Source organism: Oryctolagus cuniculus, chromosome 4, assembly GCF_051225735.1.
Source record: "Oryctolagus cuniculus isolate XC-2025 breed Fujian yellow rabbit chromosome 4, ASM5122573v1, whole genome shotgun sequence".
Taxonomy (NCBI): Eukaryota; Metazoa; Chordata; class Mammalia; order Lagomorpha; family Leporidae; genus Oryctolagus; species Oryctolagus cuniculus.
The window spans coordinates 90954899-90972781 of record NC_142870.1 but is presented as its reverse complement, the minus strand read 5'-3'; the positions used below and the strand labels follow the sequence as shown (position 1 = coordinate 90972781).

The window sequence follows — 17883 nt, the reverse complement described above, 5'->3', positions numbered from 1 at the left end:
TGCTATATTTATCACAATCTATAAACCACACCCAACTTCTAATTTTCCAATAACTTTTTGAAGTATCCCCTGAATCCTACTTGATGTGCTTTTGCATATATATGCTGTGCTCTTTATTTTCACATTGATTCTTACTACTTTTGTGCATCGGAAAGTTCTAAAAATTAGGAGGTTAGGAGGAACCAAAATAAGAACTGCATTTAGTCAATTTAAGCAATGCATGAGTTCCTCTTGTGTTTCTCCATTTAACTTGAGATTGTAAAACAATGATGTATTCCTTATTAAAGGAAAATGGAAGCAGATTTCTTATGTGTGTTATTTAAAGTGTATTGTTTATCATGATTATTAGATGCATAGGCTATTTTCAAACGTGGTTTGTGCACATTCACTTGATCTTTATAGAGACCATGGAGAGAACTATCATTACCTGCATGATTTGGTTGTTGGTGAGTTACTGGGAGATGGTTAACATTCTAAAACCCTTAGTATTGTTGTGTCCTTCAAGTGGTTATACTCTGAAATAAAGTTTGAATACTCAATATTCCACAATAAAACTTATGTTGCAATATTCCTTACTTCTGAAAACTTGTGAGGCTCAAAGTACTTCAGATTTTATGCATTGAAGCTACTTATTTGACCATGTTTTTAAAATAAGTCATAAAAATCATAGTTTCACAAATATAGTGTGGTATTTTACTATTGGATTTTTAAGACTGTAGATTTATGTGAAAGCAAATTTTGAGTTAAAGGCTTGAAATGTACAGTTTGTATAGCTGCATTTGTAGACATGAAGTTCTGTGTTTGCTCATATTTTCGCTTGATTTTGGTTTTGTTTCTGCTTTCTGTTATTGCTGTCATTTTGTGTGTTTTGCGGAATTATTTCTACGTCCCCTTTTTGCTTCTGTTGTACTGAACAGAGCTCTTTTACACAAGCTTCAATAACCTCTTTTGTTCTTCATTGCTGAGGGACAATTCATTTATCCTAGGGTAATTTCATTATTGCAGATACAGGTATGTGATATCAAACAGATCAAAAATAGGGTTTGTTTCATAATAGTGTAGTAGGTTGTACTCTCCTTCTTTGGATGTGCCTCGTTTACATGGAGACCATCAGGAAAAAATTTACATTTTTTGTCCATATTTCCTAAAGTAAAATTCTTTCATTAACAAAAAGTAATTTTAAAAAAAATTACCTCTTACAGAAGTAAAAGAAATTAGCTAGCCTCTAACTGGAAATTAGTATGGAGTGGTGAGGAGTGTGGCAAAGTTGAGGGGTTATCCAGTCCCCTGCTGTAGCCCAGGCCACAGGTAGGAAAGCAGACTAGTGTGGCTCCATGTCCAGAAACGAGTTCTACGAATATTTACATGCCCTGTGATCTCTAAAGTCCTTTCATTCTAAGGTTCAGCACCACTGGAAATCTCTCAGGTCAGGACTTTAACAGATCCAAGCTGATGGTCCTTTCTGACCCTAATGTCCTAGTTCTAGTTACGCAAGTAAAGTTGGAGCAAAACATCCAGTATAGTTTGGTTTTGCTGTGACGGTTCTTTGATATTTACTCCTCCATACCCCTACGTATTCTTCGAGCACTCTCCACAGCCACATGGTGATTTTCAGAATCAGAAGAAAGATTAAGTCTGTGAATTCTGGCCAGAGGTAAAATGATTTTGATCACTTTGCATACCCTTGTTGTGCTTCTCCAAAAGATGTCTGGCTTCTCTGTTAAGACATGGACGTGAATACCATGTCACACGGGTTTCACAAAGAAGGAAATAAATTACTCTCTTTCTTCAAGGATCCATAGACTACTAAATGCAACAGCACCTCACTGCATGGACTGCAGTTTCAACAGGTTCCAAGTCCGTTTATCCACCCCAGCTTAGGGGTTAGATCTTGCTTAACAAAAATTGTTCCAAGCGTATTTTCTTAGTTTCCACTGAATCAGCCACACCAGTTGAACTCTTCTGGTTTGTACATACTCAGATAGGGAAATACCATTGTACCAAGAAAAAGACATAGTAAAAGGATATACTGGGGCAGCATTTCTATAGTCTGAACTCCAGGGTTAGTGCCCTCGCAGGATTTTTCCTTCAAACTCTTGTCAGTAGCTTCGTGGCTGGATCCATTTATGCCTTTCATAATCACATGGCTTCAGATGAATATTCCCTCAACCCAGCCCTGATCCTGTCATCTACAGCTGGCTTCCTAACAAAGTACCTGTTACAGAGATGGAAGGAATGTGATAATAATAATAATGGCAATAAACAGCAATCGTAAGGGACTGCTATTAGGTGCTCCCTCTTAGATATCTTGAGACAACAAGTCTTTGGAAATTCAATGTCAGAACTTAACAGTGAGGCATTTGTCATGGATCAGATTGCATGTGTGTTAGATGGTCGGTTGAAAGATTATCTGATATACATGAAAATTGAGTAGGCGGGAAGTTACCATTTTGTTAGAAGCACATACCTAGCATTTCGATATAATATGCACCTCCTGAGATGTTTGCTATGAGAATCTTCTTAATGAGGAGAGTATAGTTTAGGACAGTGGAAAAATCTTAATGCTTTGCTTCTTGGTCTTGATTTTTAAAATTAAATACGTATGATAAATGGAAGTTTGTTGCACTGGAGTGTTCGTGTCTGTTAAAGCAGATTGACTACTTGGTTACCACACTATAAACAGCTTTTCTGAAGAATTTTTAAATTTGTCGATCTTTCATGTAATGTTAAATGAAAAAATAAGTTAGAAAACTGCACATAAGTAGCCTTCACATTTAAACACCAACACCCATACCAGGCACACATATATACAAACACATAGAAACAAAAAGTTTGGAAATAAAGTTACTAAAATTTAATAGCTATTTCCACTAAAGTTTTAAATTAATGTTTTTGTTTTCTTCATGAATCTTAATATTTCTCATATTTTCTTTAATGTGGTTTACCCTGTTAATAAAAAGTTTTGTATATGCAGGCTTACCTGTATCATTCACAACTATAAGAGACATGAATAACACCAGTTTATTTAGACATCATTAAAATATCACAGAAGAGCCAAAATTAACTTATCTCTGTATAATCAGAAAATATCTTATTGAATAATTGTTTCCTATCATCTATAGATGTTATTCATAGGAAATTTTTTAATATTGGATATTGAATGAAGAAATTGAGTAATGGACTGAATAACTGTAGTAAATTGTCTCTCTGATATGGAGTCCTATGTGTCATCTCAACCCCACCTGGTAGATTTTCTCTCCTTTCTGAACAAATGATGATGTAGCTAATGCTGATTATCATGTTCCTGTAGTTATCTAATGCCAACCATTCTAGAACTCTCAAAGACTCACATATACACACACAGAGAGAAAATTAAGAGGATGAGGAATAATTTTATACTTGAATATGTTCACTCATTCATTACTCATTAATGTTTTGATGCCCAACTTGGCTTAGTCTTTGTGCAACCTTGTTCTTACTGTGATAATAGGGCAAGGAGAGGAATTTTAGTCTTCACTACTGTTATTCAGTTTACAACATTGTTTCCTAAACTTGAGAATGCTTAAGAATTGCCTAAGGGATAGCATTTATTTGAGATATGTTGTATGCAAAGAGGAAGAACAGACTAGGGGGAAATGCTTGAATTCAGCTGCCTTTGTTGAAGAGAAAGCTGAGTCACAAAGACAGGAACATGTCTGGAACTATCTAGAATTTTCATAGAATTATCTAGTTCACAGCAGAGCGTAGGACCCTCTTAGGCAGTGTTTATTGGCTGTCTGGAACTCAGCTCCATGGTCAAAAAAATGAATGGAGTGGAATGGGTCCACTGCATCCAGGTAGGATTTTTCAGACATCTGGAAATCTGAGAAGGGTTCTCTTCCCCTGGTCTTCTGCCTGTTTCCCTGGCTAAATTTAAACACATTGGGGCCAAGAATGGTAACTTCTTACCCTGTAGCTGCAAGAATTCCCGGTATTTGGAAGGTGGTCGGTAGATAGTCAATGACTAGATGAATGACACCATTTTCCAAAATAAATCCTAAAGTCATATAGTAACAGCCAACTGAATATCATATGTCTACTTTTGAGTGGTTTGGGAAAATGCAATCCATTCTCTGAAAGGAGAAGATTTGGGGGATATGACTGTTTTTCTTTACAAATAAAGCTATTTTATTTTAAATGTAAGCATTTGTGCTCATTTTATAAAAGATGAAGAGAGTAAAAAGCAAATACTTCTGTCCTACTACTCATATCTTCCATCCGTATTGTTTGCTTTATATTGTTGGGTTTTTTTTATTCATGTAGTAGACATTCATTATGTTCTCTGTACAAGTTTGTCATTTTCTGTTATTTTCCTGTAATATTATAACATAATGGCATCAAGCCTCCTCTAACATATACAGATCATGAGATTTGTAAAAATAAATTTTGAAAATGAGAAGGGTCTCAGTTTAACACGTTCCAAATGTCCACAGGTATCAGAATTTATCTGAGATCAAAGATCTCACTTAGGCTGAGTAAGCCAACCTGAAATCTTAGAAGTATTTCAATAACATCCTCTCAGTTTTTAGAGCAAATTGGGCCCCAAAGAAAAATATAAGTGAATTTGTTTAGGCCAAAGATTTTCAGGCGTTGTTGTTCCAATTTTAAATGGTGTCAAATAATACTTATGTTTGAATTTACTATTTGCTTTTCTAAACAAAACGGATGAAGAATACAGTAATTCTTCATTTTGCCCTCAGAATCAAGTTCCATTGGAGAAATGAGTACCAAATGATGAAACTGTGTATCCCCTAGATTTCCACAGTGATGCTGATACCCTGGCTCTTGGCCTACCCATCAATCCCTTGCTCCCCCAAAGAGCTTGGTCACCTTGTACCATTTTAAAAATAATTGCAATCTCTGCCATGAGCTATGCTTTTCCAGCTAAGTGTGGTTATTTTGCAAAGAGAGAATCTACATCTTTTTACTACTCCAAAACCTAGTGTATCTACTGCATTGCATGATCTAAAATAGCAAATAGGCTCTACCAGCAAATCTTTCCAAAACATATAAAGAGATAAAATAACAAAGAAGGTCTTGGGGGACCATGCAAACCAGGATATTATTGTTCTTGTCTTCACTGTTGTTGAAAAGAAGACTGTTCATGTATTTGCAAAGTATGTTACCAAGGGCCCTTCACCTCTGTGGTCACAGTAAACTGAATCCTATTTTTCTCCAAGAGTCAGCCAGAAAGACTGGAGCTACCCTAATGATGTACTCGGTGACTGAGTGGCAAAGACAGGCATGAGAGGGACCATTGCTTCCAGATCATCCTTCCAAAGCCTCACCCTTTTCAGGCCACACCAACTACCAGAAATGGATCTAGTGCATGTGGTCATTGCAGGCTTTATCCGGGCATTTGCTGAACCTGCTCGCAATTTATTTTTATTTCTTCCGATAGACATGGATTTGGCACAGGAGAGTGCATTCTTTCTGGAACAGCAGATGTGCCTGGTACACTCGTTTGCTGTAACCATTTGTGCTGTGGTTGAAAAAAAAAAAAATGAAGAGTGCAGAATTGCTGAAGGGGGAGGGTTAAAAAACCAGAACCATTTTAGTGATTATGCAAAGTTAGAATGTGAGTAATTTTGCTGCAGTTAGTCATTATGTGCTTTCATAGCTTGTTTTACAAGGATAAAGGGATGTGTACAGGTTTGTGAATAGAGCTCTTATTTGTCCCTAATAGTCGCTCTTTATGAAAACATTTTCTACCCTTCCTCCTACTCTGTGGCAAAAGTGCTCTCTCCTTAGAAATTATACCCTTCTGTGATTCAGCCCTTTTATCCATCTACAATAAATGGTCAAACAGCCTCCATTTCTGAGAACAAATATGTTAGGAGAAAAACTTATTTCTTCATATAGTGTATAATATGGTTCTATATATGTGTGTAATGTGGCTGATGTACATTCAGATTCAAATAATACAGTGATCATTTAAAAATCGATGTTTCTTGCAAAGAGAAAAAAATTGAGCAAATATCTAGTGACTTTGCTATGAGCTTAGTGTGCTCTAAATATGGTGTCCTTTCCATATTTTTATATGAAATATGTAATAGAACTTAGCAAATTTTGCACTTGGAATTACGAGGACAGTCATACACCATCTATTCCTCTTTTGCCTTGCTTCTGGTCACCCCAGGTTCCTTTGGAAATGTGTGAATGAGGGTCTGTTTGTTCCCACTGAAGCAAATATAGATACTTGCTCACCCTGGAGCTTCCCTTACTGAATTCCACTACTATTTTGGAAACTCCAGTAAGAAAACACAGCAACCCAACTTGTCCTCATTGAGCCTCCTTGGTGACTTCCGTACACCACTGCCTGGTGTCTACTCTGAGGTCTGCTTCTGTTAAAGCACAAAACTGGGTTTGTTGCCTTTTTGTGGGTTTACTAGCAAATCTGGTCATTCTATTCTGTGAAGTTAGGCACAGTGGTCTTAGAGTCTGGAAAACCAGATTCAAATCCTGACCCTCTCGAAGCCTTATCACTTTGGAAAATCGTTCTTGAGCCCAGTTTCCTCCAGGAGAAGGTAGAGATTGATGAGTTCAATCAGCTCACACCTCTTGATTCTGGAAGGAACGTTGCATGTTTTAATTTAACACAAATAAACCTCTGCAAATAACTCTTTACAGATCTCTGTCCCAAAGGTGGCTGCATGTAATTTCTGCCACTGACACACACATCCAAATGAGGAAGCCCTAAAGGACTTGAGGGTTTTCTGGGTGAAGGGATCCAGCCCATTTTACTCACCTTTTGTCTTTTAATGGTCTCTGAGTAGTTGTAATAGTTTGAAATGGTTGGTTCTGTTAATAGACGTTGTTCATAGCCAAAAACTGCTGAACCACACTTACCACATTTCCTGTTACCTACAGCTAAGAAACCCAAAATGCATAAACTAACTCAGAAATTGAATCGCAGAACCCTCTATCATACTTAGCTGCATAGTTAAGAGTTTTGCTTCAAGAAACTGATGGGGAATGCAGAAGAGTGTGGGCTGGTTATAATTTAGCCAACTACTGCCATTATTGTTTTATCAAACATCTTTCTCATGAAATTTGACATGAAAGCATGATTGGAGCAACTCTCATTCATTAAACAAAAAGTTACGGAGAATCTGTGTTAAATCCTGAAGATAGAACACTGGGCTAGAGAGACGAAGTCCTCACCCACAGGAAACTAACAGGGGGATTGGAACATTAGAGACATGATTGCCATGCACTGCAGAAATACAGCTTATCAAAGGGGCACTAGAGCTGGGCACCTGACCGAATCCTGGAGTATCCAGACTGGCTTCCCAGAAGACGTGTCATTCCCCTGGAAATCTGAAGGTTGAATACCAGTTAGCAGCTTGGGTGGAAGCAAGTGGGAAGGTGTTCCTGTCAGCGTGCCCACGGGATGGCTGGAGCCCTGAATCCCGTATGGAAGGAAGCAGGAAAGGAGGATGGAAGACACAACGATGGTTGTGTCAGGGAGGAATTTAGACTTCATCTTCAGAGCAAAGGAAGCCTTTGGGAAAAAGACTTCCATAAAGGATTCGATGATCAGATTTGGATTTTAGAAATATTATAGTTTCAGCATAGTTTAGATACCTAGAGGACAATAAGAGGTCAGACTCTAAAAAAGAGAAATGTGTGTGAGTGTGTTCATTGCATTATTGTGGTTAACTAAGTCTCCAATTGTAGTGGACTGGACTACAGTACCAGTAAGTTAACAGTGATAACTGGAACCATGGTAATTAGTAGACAAGATCAACAAACTTTAGTTTGGCCATATTTACCACATTCAGTCACATTGCTGAGGTCTTTGAGGTATCTGCTGACCTTAAAATATACCCAGTTTACACACATGAATATTTCAAAAAGTTCATAGAAAGTAGACTTAACAGGTAAGTCTATTTTTGAAACCCTGGCATGATTGTTCACAATGTGCATTTTCCATGACTTTTTTAAAAGACTCCTCATGATCTTTGTCAATAGACATTTGCATTCTTAATGCTACTTTTCGGCCGGCGCCGTGGCTCACTAGGCTAATCCTCCGCCTAGCGGCGCCGGCACACCGGGTTCTAGTCCCGGTCGGGGCTCCGGATTCTGTCCCGGTTGCCCCTCTTCCAGGCCAGCCCTCTGCTGTGGCCCGGGAGTGCAGTGGAGGATGGCCCAGGTGCTTGGGCCCTGCACCCCATGGGAGACCAGGAAAAGCACCTGGCTCCTGGCTCCTGCCATCGGAGCAGCGCGGTGCGCTGGCCGCAGCGCGCCGGCCGCGGCGGCCATTGGAGGGTGAACCAACGGCAAAAAGGAAGACCTTTCTCTCTGTCTCTCTCTCTCTCACTGTCCACTCTGCCTGTCAAAAAAAATAAAAATAAAAATAAAAAAAAATAAAAAAATAAAAAAAATGCTACTTTTCTTAAAAAAAAGTTTTGTGTGCATGGTCCCTTCCTTTTGACTTGCACATAGCATTCCATTATACCAGTGTACCATGATTTCCTCAGCCATCTTGGACTTGACTTTAATGTAAACAACTAACATAAGTTATGAGCACTTTAATAGCTCTTCATTACAAATTTGCTCAGCAAAAACAACCATTCCCCCTTCCAGTGCTATCAGTCATGTAAAAACACACCTATAACCTTCTCACTGTGATTGGATTTTATTATTTGTGGGCTAATTGATTCAGGTCTTGGTATTCTTCACTAAGGCCTTGGCCTGATTGGAGAAAAGCCTGGGCCATTGAAGAGAGGATTTGGTGAGTGAGCTTTCCTGCTAGGGAAGTTGGAATCCCTGTCACCACATTCCTAGGTGACAGACCATGCTGACTGAGTCAGCCCTCATCATGGTGGCATTTTATCCAGGGGAGACTGAGTGCACTGTGCACGTGGGTATTTCCACGGAAGCCTCAGAGGCTTCTCAAGTGAAAACTGATGCCATCCGTCTCATTGGAAAGATATTTGGGTTGGGGTGGATTCTCCTTCAAACACTGGCTCTCTGGGCTCTAGTGTGATGACATGCTGCTTTTAAGAACCTGGGAGAGTGGGGTCTCGCCTGGATTACTGCCTCTGTGTCTAACAGCAAGGAAGTAGGAAATGAAGAATTTCAAGGTATTATGCGTGCTCCCAGTGGAATGGATTCGATTTCTGAGAAAACAGCTAACCATGCTGGCATTGGTGTCTTCCAGGGTCAGGGAGCCCCTTGTCTTTACAATGCCGTATCCCCGTTCAGAAGTGCTGTGAGAATTAATTAAGTGGAAAAAGTTCTAAGACAAAGACGACTCTGGAGTGCCACAGCAGACTACTGTTTTTACCATTTCTGCCTCCAGAACTATTAAGAATCGCCCGTCACAAGCTCTAGTGTGTGTGTGTGCAGAGCACAGCACTGTGAAATGTGAAATGAGCAAGCGCTGCAGCTCTTTGACAAGAACTTGTGGAGGACTCAAAAGGGGCGTGTGTGTGTGTGTGTGTGTGTGTGTGTGCGTGTGTGTGGTTTATGTGTCCATCAGAAAGTGAAAAGGCTGTAATAGAGTACATTGGCAGCAATATTTGAACTCAGTGGCACCAATGAAAATCACATGCTTTGCTTTGGAGAGAAGTATTTAAGATCATTTTAACTCATCACCAGGTTGCGGCCACCATTTATGACCTTACTTTTGTCTTTAATGTGGAAAATACAGAAAAATCTAAGGTTGAAAACAAATATTTGAGCTAGTTACATCACCCAGTGGAAAAATCTTAGCCTTTTTGAAATGATGTTAAGTCATTTTACTTTTTTGCTCTGCTCTTGTCTTTTTTCTGTGTTTTTAATGGTTATGTAGTATTTCATTTTGTGATTATTCCATAAATTATTGAAACAATACTAATCAATTGATTACTTTAATTTTTCCTTATCTTTCACATTTATAAATATTACCGTGAATATATCTTTCTTTAAAGGATTTATGTATTTATTTGAAAGGCAGAGCCGGAGAGAGAGAGAGAGGTCTTCCATCTACTAGTTCACTCTCTAAATGACAACAATGGCTGGAGCTGGGCTGATCTGAAGCTAGGAGCCAGGAGTTTCTTCTGGTCTCCCATGCAGGTGCAGGAGCCCAAGGACTTGGGCCATCTTCTGCTTTCCCAGGCCATGGCAGAGAGCTGGATCGGAAAGAGCAGCCGGGATTCAAACCAGCTTCCATATTGGATTCCAGCACTGCAGTCTGCGGCTTTACCCACTACACCACAATGCCGGCCCCACCATGAATATTTCTTGAAGCTTATCATTTCTGCTGTCTGTGGTCATTTCCTTTATGTAAATACCTTGAAATAAAATTACCAGTTTAAAAGTAGACTGCTAGGGGGCCGGCACTATAGCACAACAGATTAAAGCCACAGCCTGCAGTGCCAGCATCCCAGATGGGCACTGGCTTGAGTCCTGGATGCTCCTCTTCAAATCCAGCTCTCCACTATGGCCTGGAAAAGCAGTAGAAGATGGCCCAAGCACTCGGGCCCCTGCACCCATGTGGGAGACCCAGAGGAGGCTCCTGGCTCCTGGCTTCGGATCGGTGTAGCTCCGGCTGTTGCAGCCAACTGGGGAGTGAACCATCAGATGAAACACCTCTCTCTCTCTCTCTCTCTCTCTCTCTCTCTCTTTCTGGTTCTACCTCTCTCAGTAACTCTGTCTTTCAAATAAATAAAATAATTCTTAGAAAAAAAAGTAAACTGCTAGGAATTTTGATTCCTTGTACCAAATTACCCCCCCCCCCAGATTATCTGAAAAGATTTTATTACAGTAATTATTAATCTAGTATCTAAACACAAATTTTATAAACATTGTCCTTTGAAGGACATTTGAGTATCTCCTTCCTGACATGGGCTCGAACTCCAGGTAAATCCCCTGTTCTACTTCAACAAAAGTACAAAAAGTGGTTCTGAACTCCAGTTTTAACTGGGTATTATCCACATTACCTCCCCCAGTCACGGTGGCAATTTGGGGAGTGAACCAGCAGATGGAAAATTTCCCTCTTTCCCTCCCTGTCACTTTGCCTTTCGGATATTTATTAAATGATTTATTTATTTGAAAGGAAAAGGTTTGAAGTTTTATGTTGCTGTTTACATGTTGACCTTAAGGGACCACTTTCCCCTTTTAGGTGGTTAGTCATCACATCAAATTTTGCCCAAAGCATTAAATATCTTCAATTTTCTGGGTCTAGTGACTGATTTCCTTTGTCTCATGTGGCTCACTAACTCAGTGCTTGGCACATGGACACTTTGAATACATTTTTATTGAATTAATAATTTGAATTGAATTTCTATAATTTGGGGTATTATGATTACCTGGTAGTTAATTGAAAGTGTAATTTGTTTCAGTGGTTCAAAATTATTTTTTTTTACAGGCAGAAGTTAGACAGTGAGAGAGACAGAGAGAAAGGTCTTCCTTCCGTTGGTTCACCCCCCAAATGACTGCTACAGCTGGCGCGCTGTGCCGATCCAAAGCCAGGAGCCAGGTGCTTCCTCCTGGTCTTCCATGCGGGTGCAGGGCCCAAGCACTTGGGCCATCCTCCACTGCGCTCCCAGGCCACAGCAGAGAGCTTGACTGGAAGATAAGCAACCGGAACAGAATCCGGCACCCCAACCGGGACTAGAACCTGGGGTGCCCGTGCCACAGGCAGAGGATTAGCCTAGTGAGCCGCGGCGCCAGCCTCAATTGTTCAAAATTATTTGAAAATGTATTTGTCTCTTTTATTAGTAAGTTTCAGATTTGTGCCTTACTGATTACCAGGAGTTACTTGAGTCTGTATGCAGTAGAACTTTTGTATAGAGTACGACTATTAAATTGAAAGTCAACACCTCAAATGCTTATTTGTAGGATAGTAGTATTGACAAATTCCAAAAGTAAAATCATTAAACCATTTAGAGGAATGGGAAACAAATGACATTACTTTAATTAAACATGTATTGAATTCATCAAAGTTTCTTGATTGTCAAGTCAATAAAGGAAATTACATATTTAATATTTTGCATAATTAGTTGTAATCTGTCAAGAGACTGCATTTTTCTGGGGAGACCCATTCATTCACACATTTAGTCATTCATCAAATATTTGTTAAATACCTACTATGTGCTATCAGGGGAAACAGCAGTGAATAAAAGAGCCAGTTTCTGCCACTATGGAAACAGATACATGCATGTATGATACAGAGAAATGTAAACATTGTGCTAGAGAAATCAGCCACCAACTCACCAAGGACCACGATACACAGGTTGAAACCTAAGGGATTTCTAGGAATTAAGCAAGCAAAATGAAAATAATTCAGGGAGATCTTGGGGAAATTCATGTGTAAAATCTGTGAGGTGTGAAAGATCTTGGTATGTTAGATATGAAACCTCAGAGTGACATCATAGGCTGCTTTCAAGGAGAGTAAAGGAGGTGGTTTTGCACCCATTAATCTACTAACCTGTTGAAGACTTTAAGGCATAAAATTAATGTGATTAGACTTGTATTTGAGAGAAATTACTCTGGCTGCTGAAAAAGGGGCTCATTGCAAAGGAAGAAGAGTTGACACTGGGAGATCAGTTTGGATGCTATTAGAGAACACTTGATGAAAAATGGCAGAATGGGACAGTAGCAGTGGAAATGGTGATGCATGTGGGTCCATTTGAAAGCTATGTGATTCTGTAGGTAGTAGGATCTACAGGAATTAGAATTTGTATAGGGAAGTGATAGGCACAGGAATGACTCTTAAGTGTTTTCATTCGAACATCATCAACTGGGCAGATGAGAAAACCCAAGGAAACATGGGCTCAGGGAAGATGATGAAGCTATTTTAATACATTAAATCTGAAAAGTATGAGGACCATCCAAATAGACACATGAAGTGAACAGTTGAATATTTAGGCCTCAGATTAAAAATATAGATGAGTTCTGGAGATAGAAAATTGAAGAGAATCTTCGGAGATATTTCAAGTTGTGGACACAGTCCTTGAGAAAGCAAATAGAGAGAAATTGTCCTGTGTCAGATCAAAGGTATCATTACTTATGGACTATTAGATACCACATTGATATTGTGATCAGTAACAATTTCATAGAAAGGTTCAAAAATTAGTACTTCATTTGTCTAAATGTGTCAAATTTGATATATACCTGTCTGCTTGTGTGTGTATATAATCTTTCTGATGATGTAGACAGATCCAGAGGTAAAGATGTAAAAATTCTCAGGATTTCGTTAACAATTCACTTCCGATGTTTCTCAACTAGAGAGGAAACCACCTATTGACCAAGGGGAGTTTGGAATGAAAGGAGCATTTTCTAATTGTCACAGAGATTGGGGAGTACTGTTAACATTGAATGGGTAGATGGCAAAATCCATTATTAAACTCAAGATGACAATAGTACCACACTGAGACACTGATAGAGTCTTCTGACACAGATGTCCCTCTGGCTTGCTGTGTGTGGGGTTTCCAGCTGCCCATCAAAGAGGTCGTGAATCCTGTATGAATTCTTTTCACCATCGCACCCTCTCTTTCCTACGCTCTCCCTTGCTGGTCTTGCAGCCAGAGGAGATGACAACCCAGTCCCTGCTATCAACAAATTATTGCTGGGCCCCTTATGGCTTCTCTGTACCTATATGCAACCTGTATACATGGAAAGTTCTCCTTAAGAAGGTTTAGTTTGAGTATGTTGTTTTGTCAGGATCCTGATTCTTACCACTTCTCTTTTCCACAAATCATTTGAGCCATCCTTGGGATCTCGTCATTCTAGATACTGTTCTTTCAAGGGACACATTTGTCATTTAATTTTATCATTCAAGCAGGTTAGATATTCTTGTTTTGGTGGAGTCTTATTTCTCTTCTCCTTGTAGGTGATCCCAGTAGTATCCGACAGACACATTTTTTCCTTATTAAGCAATTCATTATTCCTTATTAAGATTATTAATTCAGTATTCCTTATTAATATACTGAAGAAAGACTCTGAATTTCTGAACAGAGGACAGACCTCACAAAATGTAGGGTCAGATTTTTCTAGTCAACCATGTTCCATAGCATAGATGGAATTTGTTAAAGAGGGCAAAAATCTTTGCTTCTCTTCAATGGCTCAAGATCAGCAAAAACCCAGAGTTCATATTTTGAACACTTTACAAACCTAACTATAAATGGAGATAGTGACTGAGCAGCTGGGCTAATGACAGGCATACTCTCCTGCAGCTGTGAAGTCTGCCCCCAAAAAGAACACTTCAAAAGTCACTATTTTGAAAATGAAAACCAATCACATTTGCAAGTAAATAAACACTGATGGAGATCTAACTCCTCAGGAGTAATTGTTTTCACTCATTTGTCTTTTCTTGGTGAACACACACACACACACACACACACACTTAGACATTCCTAAAGTTTTTGAATGATGGACTCATGGCACAATTGTGGGTGTAATTACTTCCTTAGAGGAAATATATTACAGATCTCTTTTGAGAGATGAGATGATCTCCCTCAAGATTTCTCTAGTGTGTGTGCTGGAGTGTTTCTGAATACTTTACATATTGTAACTATATATTCAAAAATAACATATTTAGCTATATGTATTTTTTAAAGATTTACTTATTTGAAAGGCAGCATTAGAAGAAGAAATAGAGATCTTTTATTCAATTTTACATGATTTACTTCATTGAAATTTGAAGGGATAAAGAATAGGAATTATTTTAAAGCATATTTATTTGTTCTTTGTGGTCAAAGAGAACAGTAGTAACACTCACCTGGTCCACATACTTAGCTACATTCAGAGCGAATCTTTTTATTTGCTGGAATATTTGGTGTTTCCAAGCATTTACTTTTCATGTTTCATTTCATTTTCTGCTTTTGCAGGAGCTCAGGAAGTTTCATCATGATTTAATATTTTTATTTTGAAAATCCAGCACATTTTTAAATTACACTTATTCATAAATATAGGTATTAATATATGTAGTTTTCTGTTATAGGAATCTTTGTAGCAGTCCTTTTTTAAAGATTTATTTATTTATTTATTTATTTGAAAGGCAGAATTACTGAGAGGCAGAGAGAGAGAGAGAGAGAGAGAGAGAGGTCTTCCCTACTCTAGTTCATTCTCCAAATGGCCACAAGGGCTGGAGTTGGACCAATCTGAAGCTGCGAGCTATGAGCTTCTTCTGGGCCTCCCATGTGGGCTCAGGGTCCCAATGACTTGGTCCATCTTCTATTGCTTTTCCAGGCCATGGCAGAGAGTTGGATCGAAGTAGAACAAGCGGAACTCGAACTGGTGCCCATGTGGATGCCAGCACTGCAAGTGGCAGTTATACCCACTATGCCAGAGCGCTGGCCCCAGCAGTCTTTTTCTATCATATTTTTCCAGTAGACATTGATTAAGTATCTTTAACATGTAAAAGCCTTTGAAGTTAATGGAGGGAAGCTTGCTGGGATATAGCATTTGTGTACGTGTGGTCTGTGTGTGTTCCCCAGAGTTCATTGTAGAAAATCTAATATATACTAACTACTGAATGTATGCCTACATTGTCAGAATTGACTATAACCATGAGACAAAAATAGACAAGGTGTGCCTTTTGTATGTCTGTATCCCTTGTCAAGACACAAGTTCACTACTTTCCTTTGACAAAGTCACAATAACATCTCTATATTCCATATCTTGGTTATCATGAATAGCATTAAAATGAACACATGCTAATATATTTTTAAGATCTTTATTTCAGTTCTTATTTTGGATAAATACACCTACCTTAGAATACTACATCACATGGTAATTCTATTTTTAACTTTTTGATGATCCTGAGTACTGTTGTCCATAGTGGATGAACTAGAATGCATTCTCACCAACCATGTAATAAGATTCCAACACTCTGGACAGCATTTGCCCTTTTTTGTTTTGTTTTGACTATAAATACATATAGTCACTATTCATACTGCTATGAGGTAAAATCTGATTGTGATTTCGATTTACTTTTGCCTATGATTGGTAACACTGAGAATTTATTCATATACTGCTAAGCCATATGTGTATCTTCTTCGAGAAATGTGTAGTCAAGTACTTAGCCATTTTTTCAGTCAGATCACTAGCTAGGATATTAGGGGTCCCTAAATATTTTGGAGATTAATCTCATCAGATATATGATTTTCAAATATTTTTCTCCCATTCTATGGATTGCCATTTCATTCTGTGCATTGTTTCCTTTGCTAAGCAGAATTTTTAAATTTAATGCATTTCCTCTTTTTTCTTTTCTGTCCTTTGAATGTTATGTCCATGAAATTATTGCTAAGATCTATGTCATGAAGTTTTCCACTAGAAGTTTCTATTTCACATCTTACACATTTTGTATCTTTTAAGTCTTTAATCCATTTTTAATTGGTGGTAAAACATATGGGTCCAGTTTCATTCCTTTACATTGGATATCCAGTTTTCCTACCATCATCTATTGAAGATACTATCCTTTCCTATTGTCTTCTTGGCACCCTGTTGACAGTCATTTGATCATATGTGTGTGTATTTCTATACCTTTGTTCTGTTCCATTGGTCTGCATGTCTGTCTTTAGGGCCATACTATATTGTTATGATTATCATTGCTTTGTAACATATTTTGAAATCAGGAATTTTGATGCCTCAAGTTATGTTGTTCTTCAAGATTCACTTGTCTATTAATGATCTTTTATGATTCCATATGAATTCTAGTGTTGTCCTTTCTCGTTCTGTTTCTTTAAGCCATTAGTGCTGTGAAAGATACTGCACAGAAATTTAAGGTTAAATTTGGATATATGGAAATTAACAATATTAACTTTTCCAATCCATGAACACAAATACCTTTCCATCATGTCCTGTTTAATTTCTTTTATCAATGTTTTGTAGTTTTAGTATACATGTCTTTTATCACCTTAGGTAGGTTTATTCCTGCATGTTTTATTGATTCTGGATGTTTTATTGTTATTTCCTTAATTTCTCCAATTTTTCATTGGTAGTACACAAAACATAACTGAATGTAAGTTGAAAACTTTTAGGGCAGGGGCATGCCTTATTTTTATTTTTTGTGTTAATATATATAAACAGTAATTAGAAGTCATTCACTTTTTATGCATTTTTATTTTGTTTCATTGGAAGTCATATTTGTTTTCATGTTTTTCTTCTACTTTAGGGCTCTACTAGTTCAACATCATCTCCTCCAGTCTCCACACCTGTTACAGGACACAAGAGAATGGTCATCCCAAACCAACCCCCTCTAACAGCAACCAAGAAGTCTACAATGAAACCACAGCCTGGCCCCCAAGCTGGCCCCATTCCTGTGACTCCAATAGGAACACTCAAACCCCAGCCTCAGCCAGTTCCAGCCTCCTACACCACGGCCTGTACCCCTACCAGGCCCACCTTTAACGTGCAAGTGAAGTCAGCTCAACCCAGCCCTCATTACATGGCTGGCCCTTCCTCAGCGCAGATGTATTGCCCAGGGCCCCACGGCTGTGGCATTCAGCCAGCTCATGTCTCTGGGCCATGTCCACCTCCTTCAGCTCGGCCTGGTACCGACTATGCATATATTCCACCACCTGTACTTCAACCTGAGCCTGGATACGGGTATGCCCCCAACCAAGGACGTTATTATGAAACCTATTGTGCAGCAGGGCCTTCCTATGGAGGCAGAAATGACTGCAATCCTGCCTATGGTCAACAAGGTCACCCGAGTACCTGGAAGCGGGAGCCAGGATACAATCCTCCTGTAGCAGGGAACCAGAACCCAACCGGCATGTACACAGCCACTGGTCCCAAGAAGACCTATGTGATGGATCCTGTTTCAGGCCCTGGTGCTCCACCACTGCAGCCAAAGGTAAGATACAATCATAGTTAATACAGTAATTCTCATGAATGCCAGTCTTAGTC

General features: G+C 38.9%; 1 protein-coding gene across 36 annotated transcripts in view; it reads left to right on the top strand.

The window, feature by feature from the left end:
* LPP (LIM domain containing preferred translocation partner in lipoma) overlaps positions 1 to 17883 on the top strand; it is a 736836-nt gene that overhangs the window by 423868 nt on the left and 295085 nt on the right. For all 36 annotated transcript variants that reach the window (XM_070072379.2, XM_089330868.1, XM_089330885.1 and 33 more), the window contains one exon: positions 17147 to 17830. In XM_070072379.2, the coding sequence (XP_069928480.1) occupies positions 17147 to 17830 (684 nt within the window). The remainder of the gene's footprint in view (positions 1 to 17146; positions 17831 to 17883) is intronic.